Below are 10,000 nucleotides of genomic sequence, written 5' to 3' on the forward strand. Positions count from 1 at the left end.
CTGCCTCTGATCTGGAGGACTCACTAAACAGAGAACATCCCTGGTCATCCCTAATGCCTCTGATCTGGAGGACTCACTAAACAGGGAACATCTCTGGTCATCTCTACTGCCTCTGATCTGGAGGATTCACTAAACAGAGAACATCCCTGGTCATCCCTAATGCCTCTGATCTGGAGGACTCACTAAACAGAGAACATCCCTGGTCATCCCTACTGCCTCTGATCTGGAGGACTCACTAAACAGAGAACATCCCTGGTCCCTACTCCCTCTGATCTGGAGCACTAAACAGAGAACATCCCTGGTCCCTACTCCCTCTGATCTGGAGGACTCACTAAACAGAGAACATCCCTGGTCATCCCTACTGCCTCTGATCTGGAGGACTCACTAAACAGAGAACATCCCTGGTCATCCCTACTGCCTCTGATCTGGAGGACTCACTAAACAGAGAACATCCCTGGTCATCCCTACTGCCTCTGATCTGGAGGACTCACTAAACAGAGAACATCCCTGGTCATCCCTACTGCCTCTGATCTGGCGGACTCACTAAACAGAGAACATCCCTGGTCGTCCCTACTGCCTCTGATCTGGAGGACTCACTAAACAGATAACATCCCTGGTCATCCCTACTGCCTCTGATCTGGAGGAATCACTAAACAGAGAACATCCCTGGTCATCCCTACTGCCTCTGATCTGGAGGACTCACTAAACAGAGAACATCCCTGTTCATCCCTACTGCCTCTGATCTGGAGGACTCACTAAACAGAGAACATCCCTGGTCATCCCTAATGCCTCTGATCTGGAGGACTCACTAAACAGAGAACATCTCTGGTCATCTCTACTGCCTCTGATCTGGAGGACTCACTAAACAGAGAACATCCCTGGTCATCCCTAATGCCTCTGATCTGGAGGACTCACTAAACAGAGAACATCCCTGGTCATCTCTACTGCCTCTGATCTGGAGGACTCACTAAACAGAGAACATCCCTGGTCATCTCTACTCCCTCTGATCTGGAGGACTCACTAAACAGAGAACATCCCTGGTCATCTCTACTCCCTCTGATCTGGAGGACTCACTAAACAGAGAACACCCCTGGTCATCCCTACTGCCTGTGATCTGGAATACTCACTAAACAGAGAACATCCCTGGTCGTCCCTACTACCTCTGATCTGACGGACTCACTAAACAGAGAACATCCCCGGTCGTCCCTACTGCCTCTGATCTGGAGGACTCACTAAACAGAGAACATCCCTGGTCGTCCCTACTGCCTCTGATCTGGAGGACTCACTAAACAGAGAACATCCCTGGTCGTCCCTACTGCCTCTGATCTGGAGGACTCACTAAACAGAGAACATCCCTGGTCGTCCCTACTGCCTCTGATCTGGAGGACTCACTAAACAGAGAACATCCCTGGTCATCCCTACTGCCTCTGATCTGGAATACTCACTAAACAGAGAACATCCCTGGTCATCCCTACTGCCTCTGATCTGGAATACTCACTAAACAGAGAACATCCCTGGTCGTCCCTACTGCCTCTGATCTGGAGGACTCACTAAACAGAGAACATCCCTGGTCATCCCTACTACCTCTGATCTGGTGGGCTCACTAAACAGAGAACATCCCTGGTCATCCCTACTGCCTGTGATCTGGAATACTCACTAAACAGAAAACATCCCTGGTCATCCCTACTGCCTCCGATCTGGTTGACTCACTAAACAGAGAACATCCCTGTTCATCCCTACTGCCTCTGATCTGGTGGACTCACTAAACAGAGAACATCCCAGGTCATCCCTACTGCCTCTGATCTGACGGACTCACTAAACAGAGAACATCCCCGGTCGTCCCTACTGCCTCTGATCTGGTGGACTCACTAAACAGAGAACATCCCTGGTCATCCCTACTGGCTCTGATCTGGAGGACTCACTAAACAGAGAACATCTCTGGTCATCCCTACTGCCTCTGATCTGGAGGACTCACTAAACAGAGAACATCCCTGGTCATCCCTACTGCCTGTGATCTGGAATACTCACTAAACAGAAAACATCCCTGGTCATCCCTACTGCCTCCGATCTGGTGGACTCACTAAACGGAGAACATCCCTGGTCATCACTACTACCTCTGATCTGGAGGACTCACTAAACAGAGAACATCCCTGGTCATCCCTACTGCCTCTGATCTGGCGGACTCACTAAACAGAGAACATCCCTGGTCATCCCTACTGCCTCTGATCTGGAGGACTCACTAAACAGAGAACATCCCCGGTCGTCCCTACTGCCTCTGATCTGGTGGACTCACTAAACAGAGAACATCCCTGGTCATCCCTACTGGCTCTGATCTGGAGGACTCACTAAACAGAGAACATCTCTGGTCATCCCTACTGCCTCTGATCTGGAGGACTCACTAAACAGAGAACATCCCTGGTCATCCCTACTGCCTGTGATCTGGAATACTCACTAAACAGAAAACATCCCTGGTCATCCCTACTGCCTCCGATCTGGTGGACTCACTAAACGGAGAACATCCCTGGTCATCACTACTGCCTCTGATCTGGAGGACTCACTAAACAGAGAACATCCCTGGTCATCCCTACTGCCTGTGATCTGGAATACTCACTAAACAGAAAACATCCCTGGTCATCCCTACTGCCTCTGATCTGGCGGACTCACTAAACAGAGAACATCCCTGGTCATCCCTACTGCCTCTGATCTGGAGGACTCACTAAACAGAGAACATCCCTGGTCATCCCTACTACCTCTGATCTGGTTGACTCACTAAACAGAGAACATCCCTGTTCATCCCTACTGCCTCTGATCTGGTGGACTCACTAAACAGAGAACATCCCTGGTCATCCCTACTGCCTCTGATCTGACGGACTCACTAAACAGAGAACATCCCTGGTCGTCCCTACTGCCTCTGATCTGGTGGACTCACTAAACAGAGAACATCCCTGGTCATCCCTACTGCCTCTGATCTGGAGGACTCACTAAACAGAGAACATCCCTGGTCATCCCTACTGCCTCTGATCTGGAGGACTCACTAAACAGAGAACATCCCTGGTCATCCCTACTGCCTGTGATCTGGAATACTCACTAAACAGAAAACATCCCTGGTCATCCCTACTGCCTCTGATCTGGAGGACTCACTAAACAGAGAACATCCCTGGTCATCCCTACTGCCTCTGATCTGGCGGACTCACTAAACAGAGAACATCCCTGGTCATCCCTACTGCCTCTGATCTGGAGGACTCACTAAACAGAGAACATCCCTGGTCATCCCTACTGCCTCTGATCTGGAATACTCACTAAACAGAGAACATCCCTGGTCATCCCTACTGCCTCTGATCTGGAATACTCACTAAACAGAGAACATCCCTGGTCGTCCCTACTGCCTCTGATCTAGAGGACTCACTAAACATAGAACATCCCTGGTCATCCCTACTCCCTCTGATCTGGAGGACTCACTAAACATAGAACATCCCTGGTCATCCCTACTGCCTCTGATCTAGAGGACTCACTAAACAGAGAACTACCCCGGTCATCCCTACTGCCTCTGATCTGGTGGACTCACTAAACAGAGAACATCCCTGGTCATCCCTACTGCCTCTGATCTGATAGACTCACTAAACAGAGAACATCCCTGTTCATCCCTACTGTCTCTGATCTGGAGGACTCACTAAACAGAGAACATCCCTGGTCATCCCTACTGCCTCTGATCTGGAGGAATCACTAATCACAAACGCATCTTCTGTAAATAATCTCTGAAGTGAAGTCATAAAATATCTAGCTCGTAATTTGTTATGCTAACAAGCTAGCAGCAACAATAAGAAATAACAAAAGATAAGAATAGGAACATAAAGTAAATGTCTCAGTAGAATAGAATAAACATTTTAGCATAAGTATACAGGGAAGTTGGGATGGATGGAGAGATACAGGGATGGATGGAGAGATACAGGGATGGATGGAGAGATACAGGGATGGATGGAGAGATACAGGGATGGATGGAGAGATACAGGGATGGATGGAGAGATACAGGGATGTATGGAGAGATACAGGGATGGATGGAGAGATACAGGGATGGATGGAGAGATACAGGGATGGATGGAGATATACAGGGATGGATGGAGAGATACAGGGATGGATGGAGAGATACAGAGATGGATGGAGAGATACAGGGATGGATGGAGAGATACAGGGATGGATGGAGAGATACAGGGATGGATGGAGAGATGGATTCATTGGGACAGGTGGTAATGGGACTACTGGCAATATGGTGTCTGGGGGCCGGTGGCCGGGAGAGTGAGCAAGAGGGAGGGAGGTATATTAATACACTTTTGGCTATACAACCTGGTCTCATATTATTTTGTATGTAAATCCGAGAAGCTCCATGTAGTATGATATGTTGGTAGCATAAGACAGATAGTTACTTAAGGCAAAAATGAAAGGAGGGTCGTTGGTCGGGGTGGATAGGTGAGCGTATAACACGAACATCTAGCAACCCAAAGGTTGGAAGTGCGAATCTCATCACGTAGCACTTTAGCAACTTTCTGCTACTTACTACTGTTTCTATACTTTGCAACTACTTAGCATGTTAGCTAACCCTAACCCTTTTAGCTAACTTAACCCTAACCGTAACCCTTTTAGCTAACTTAACCCTAACCTTAACCCTTTAACTTAATTCCTAAACTTAACCCTAAGCTTAACCCTTTTAGCTAACTTAACCCTAACCTTAACCCTTTAACTTAATTCCTAAACTTAACCCTAAGCTTAACACTTTTAGCTAAACCTTAACCTTAACCCTTTAACTTAATTCCTAAACTTAACCCTAAGTTTAACCCGAACCGCTAACCCTAACCCCTAGCCAAGCAAATGTTAGCGAGCTAGGTAACGTTAGCCACCTAGCCACCTAGCTAGAATTCGTAACATATCAAACGTTTAGCAAATTCGTAACATATTGTATGTTTTGCAAATTTGTAACATATCTCCCGAAATGGGTGATGGACATCCACAAATTAATACCTACCATACGAAAAATATCATACTAATAGGAGTTAATAGGAGTCAGATTTTCATACAGAATAATACGAAATGCTCTGAGGCCAGGTTGGGCTAGATGTTGCAGAGGAGCCTTGCGGGGCAAGCCGAATTCCTCATTTCATCTTTTTACATTCAGGTATTGAGACCCACACAGATTTCAGCACAGCACTAACACACTAAAGAGGATCTCACCTTAGCTACTTTAATGATGTGAGGTATATGCAGGTAGGCAGCAACAGGTAGATCTCACCTTAGCTACATTAATGATGTCAGGTATATGCAGGTAGGCAGCAACAGGAGGATCTCACCTTAGCTACTTTAATGATGTCAGGTATATGCAGGTAGGCAGCAACAGGAGGATCTCACCTTAGCTACTTTAATGATGTCAGGTATATGCAGGTAGGCAGCAACAGGAGGAAGACTTTTCCCTATCAGGTAGGCTTCGTCAGCCTTTTGTCTGTGGGTTGAACGGTATGTTACAATGTTACAGAGGTACATTTTATGATCTTGAATGATCTTAGCGGGCAAAACTGGTTGTAATCTCGTCAGGTATTCAACAGGTAATCTCGTCAGGTATTCAACAGGTAATCTCGTCAGGTATTCAACAGGTAATCTCGTCAGGTATTCAACAGGTAATCTCGTCAGGTATTCAACAGGTAATCTCGTCAGGTATTCAACAGGTAATCTCGTCAGGTATTCAACAGGTAATATCGTCAGGTATTCAACAGGTAATCTCGTCAGGTATTCAACAGGTAATCTCGTCAGGTATTCAACAGGTAATCTCGTCAGGTATTCAACAGGTAATCTCGTCAGGTATTCAACAGGTAATATCGTCAGGTATTCAACAGGTAATCTCGTCAGGTATTCAACAGGTAATCTCGTCAGGTATTCAACAGGTAATATCGTCAGGTATTCAACAGGTAATATCGTCAGGTATTCAACAGGTAATATCGTCAGGTATTCAACAGGTAATCTCGTCAGGTATTCAACAGGTAATATCGTCAGGTATTCAACAGGTAATCTCGTCAGGTATTCAACAGGTAATCTTGTCAGGTATTCAACAGGTAATCTCGTCAGGTATTCAACAGGTAATCTCGTCAGGTATTCAACAGGTAATCTCGTCAGGTATTCAACAGGTAATCTCGTCAGGTATTCAACAGGTAATCTCGTCAGGTATTCAACAGGTAATATCGTCAGGTATTCAACAGGTAATATCGTCAGGTATTCAACAGGTAATCTCGTCAGGTATTCAACAGGTAATATCGTCAGGTATTCAACAGGTAATATCGTCAGGTATTCAACAGGTAATCTCGTCAGGTATTCAACAGGTAATATCGTCAGGTATTCAACAGGTAATATCATCAGGTATTCAACAGGTAATCTCGTCAGGTATTCAACAGGTAATCTCGTCAGGTATTCAACAGGTAATCTCGTCAGGTATTCAACAGGTAATATCGTCAGGTATTCAACAGGTAATATCGTCAGGTATTCAACAGGTAATCTCGTCAGGTATTCAACAGGTAATCTCGTCAGGTATTCAACAGGTAATATCGTCAGGTATTCAACAGGTAATCTCGTCAGGTATTCAACAGGTAATCTCGTCAGGTATTCAACAGGTAATATCGTCAGGTATTCAACAGGTAATATCGTCAGGTAAATAGTCAGGTAGAATTCCAGATAAATAGAACTGCAGGTAAAGCCTACATCAATGACTGGCACCCCTTGATAAAGATTAGCCAAAAAAGACACCTCGATAAACTTTACCAAGTACCAAGATATTTTAGCCAATAACCCCAAGCACACAACGAGCACAAAATCCACAAAGAAATGTTTAATTGGCTACAAATTCAACATTTTACAATGGTCTCAGTCTCCGGATATGAACCCCATTGAAAAACGTTCTTATTTTGTATTTCTTGTTAAACAAAAACTCAGTCTCTGAGCAATTTTGTTAGTATAAAATAACACGATTATTGTATGTTCAAATTCTTTACATTGTACCTCAGAATTTGTATAAAATAAACTGTCTTTATTAGTCAATAATTCCAGGTGAGTGAATAACTCCAGGTGAGTGAATAACTCCAGGTGAGTGCTGTACCTGTGCATCTGTCCTCGATCTTCTTCAGAGTAAACAGCCACGGTTCGAATCCCCAACTCAGTACACGCCCTGAACACACGGATAGCGATCTCACCTGGAGACGAGAGAACAGAAAAGGAGAAAAGAAAAGAGAAAGGAAAGAAATAAATAGAGAAAAATATAAAATAATAAAAGAGATGTATAGTCCGTTTGGAAAGTATTCAGACCCCCTCACTTTTTTCCACATTACAGCCTTTTTTTCTAAAAATGTATAAAATATTTTTTCCTCTTCAATCTACACACAATACCCCATAATGAGACAGTGAAAAAAAATATATATATTTTTTTACATTTTTGCAAATCTATTAAAAATTAAAACTTAAATAATTTAATGTCAGGATTTGGCCAGGGTTGTTCCGGTTTTTGGTCACTAGATGCCCCCATTGTGCCTTTTGACCTTTTGTTTTCCCTTGATCCCCATTATTATTTGCACCTGTGCCTCGTTTCCCCTGATTGTATTTAAACCCTTTGTTTTCCTCAGTCCTTTGCTCTGTGTTTGTATGTTAGCACCCAGCCCTAGTACTCTGAGAACTCTTGTTGATCCCGGTGGACTCTCTTGTGGAATTCTGTTTTTTGTTCTTGTTTGTTTGTTTTTGAGTATTTTTTGAGGCTTTTTGTGCTATACCTTCCACCTTGTGGATTTACCTTTTTGTCTTGGAGGATTACCTTTGTTCTTGTGGAATTCCTTTTGAGGTTGTGGAGTTACATGTTTTCCTGAAGAACTTCACTTTTTACTTCACTAAATACACCGTCTCAAGTACTGCTATGTCTGCCTCATCTTCTGGGTTCTGCCAACTATTCGTGGCTCAGTTAGTTAAGTGACTGTTTCTCACTCCGGAGACCCGGGTTCGTAACCGGGTCCTGACATTTAAGTGTTCAGACCCTTTGCTATGAGACTCTAAATTGAGCTCAGGTACATCCTGTTTCCATTGATCATCCTTGAGCTGTTTCTACAACTTGATTGGAGTCCACCTGTGGTTAATTCAGTTGATTGGACATGATTTGGAAAGGCACACACCTGTCTATATAAGGTCCCACAGTTGACAGTGCATATCAGAGCAAAAACCAAGCCATGAGGTCGAAGGAATTGTCCGTAGAGCACAGAGACAGGATTGTGTCGAGGCACAGATCTGGGGAAGGGTACCAAAAAATGTCTTCATCATTGAAGGTCCCCAAGAACACAGTGGCCTCCATCATTCTTAAATGGAAGAAGTTTGGAAACACCAAGACTCTTCCTAGAGATGGCTGCCTGTCCAAACTAAGCAATTAATGGAGAAGGGCCTTGGTCAGTAAGGTGACCAAAAACCCAATGGTCACTCTGACAGACCTCCAGAGTTCATCTGTGAAGATGATTGAACCTTCCAGAAGGACAACCGTCTCTGCAGCACTCCACCAATCAAAATGGCCAGACAGAAGCCACTCCTCAGTAAAAGGCATATGACAACCTACTTGGAGTTTGCCTAAAGGCAGCTAAAGGAATCCCAGACCACGAGAAACAAGATTCTCTGGTCTGAAGAAACAAAGATTGAAATCTTTGGCCTGAATGCAAAGCGTCACATCTGGAGGAAAACTGGCACTGCTCATCACTTGTCCAATAACATCCCAAGGTGAAACATGGTGGTGGCAGCATCATGCTGTGGGGATGTTTTTTTCAGCTGCAGGGACTGGGAGACTAGTCAGGATCGAGGGAAAGATGAACCGTGCAAAGCACAGAGAGATCCTTGATGAAAACCTGCTCAGGACCTCAGACTGAGGCGAAGGTTCACCTTCCAATAGAACAAAGACCCTAAGCACACAGCCAAGACAATGCAGGAGTGACTTCAGGACAAGTCTCTGAATGTCCTTGAGTGGCCCAGCCAGAGCCCGTCTTTGAACCCGATCAAACATCTCTGGAGAGACCTGAAAATAGCTGTGCAGCGACGCTCCCCATCCAACCTGACAGAGCCTGAGAGGATCTGCAGAGAAGAATGAGAGAAACTCCCCAAATATAGGTGTGCCAAGCTTGTAGCATTATACCAAAGAAGACTCAAGGCGGAAATCACTGCCAAAGGTGCTTCAACAAAGTACTGAGTTAAGGGCCTGAATAATTATGTAAATGTGATATTTCAGTTTTTCATTTAAATGTGCAATAATTTCTAAAAAACCTGTGTTTGCTTTGTCATTATGGGGTATTGTGATGTCATTATGGGGTATTGTGATGTCATCATGGGGTATTGTGATGTCATTATGGGGTATTGTGATGTCTTTATGGGTTAATCATGGGTTGATTGATGAGAAAAAACGATTTAATCCATTTTCGAATCTGGCTGTAAAGTAACATTTTGGGGGGGGGGAGGTCAAGGGGTCTGAATCATTTTCGAATTCCCTATATGGGTTGAGAAGTACACTATGTTTCTCTACTATCTATTCAAGCAATAAAGCACCTCACGGGGTTTGTGGTATATAGCTTTGAGCTGGGCTAGGTGGCTGTGTAGCTTTGATCTGGGCTAGATGGCTGTGTGTAGCTTTGAGCTGGGCTAGGTGGCTGTGTAGCATCATAAGCTATATAACACACACTATCATATAAGTTATAGCCATGCAATGTGATGGTATGTCATGAGATCTATAATGCAACGTGTAACTCAGATGAACTGTCATGTGTTGGGATATACAATATACCTTAGTTATTGTCGTGTGCTGGGATAACATGATCTCTAATGCAATTCCCTCCTAATAACAATGATGGATAAGATGTACTGTCATGTGTTGGGACAAGTGATGTCAATCATCCCCATAGTTATAATGTCATGTCGTATTGTGGGTGGAGCCTTACCTCTGTTGGCCACCATGACC

At 44.5% G+C, this 10,000-nt stretch overlaps 1 protein-coding gene across 3 annotated transcripts in view; it reads right to left on the reverse strand.

The window, feature by feature from the left end:
* The window catches only part of LOC124008783 (pyruvate carboxylase, mitochondrial-like), a 587,218-nt gene that overhangs the window by 539,836 nt on the left and 37,382 nt on the right, over nucleotides 1–10,000 (reverse strand). For all 3 annotated transcript variants that reach the window (XM_046320329.1, XM_046320328.1, XM_046320330.1), the window contains exons 3-5: nucleotides 9,981–10,000; nucleotides 7,130–7,223; nucleotides 5,398–5,488 (exon numbers count right to left, since the gene is read on the reverse strand). The exon at nucleotides 9,981–10,000 is cut by the window's right edge and continues 126 nt beyond it. In XM_046320329.1, the coding sequence (XP_046176285.1) occupies nucleotides 5,398–5,488; nucleotides 7,130–7,223; nucleotides 9,981–10,000 (205 nt within the window). The remainder of the gene's footprint in view (nucleotides 1–5,397; nucleotides 5,489–7,129; nucleotides 7,224–9,980) is intronic.

This window comes from Oncorhynchus gorbuscha, linkage group LG21 (assembly GCF_021184085.1).
Source record: "Oncorhynchus gorbuscha isolate QuinsamMale2020 ecotype Even-year linkage group LG21, OgorEven_v1.0, whole genome shotgun sequence".
NCBI classification, from domain to species: domain Eukaryota; kingdom Metazoa; phylum Chordata; class Actinopteri; order Salmoniformes; family Salmonidae; genus Oncorhynchus; species Oncorhynchus gorbuscha.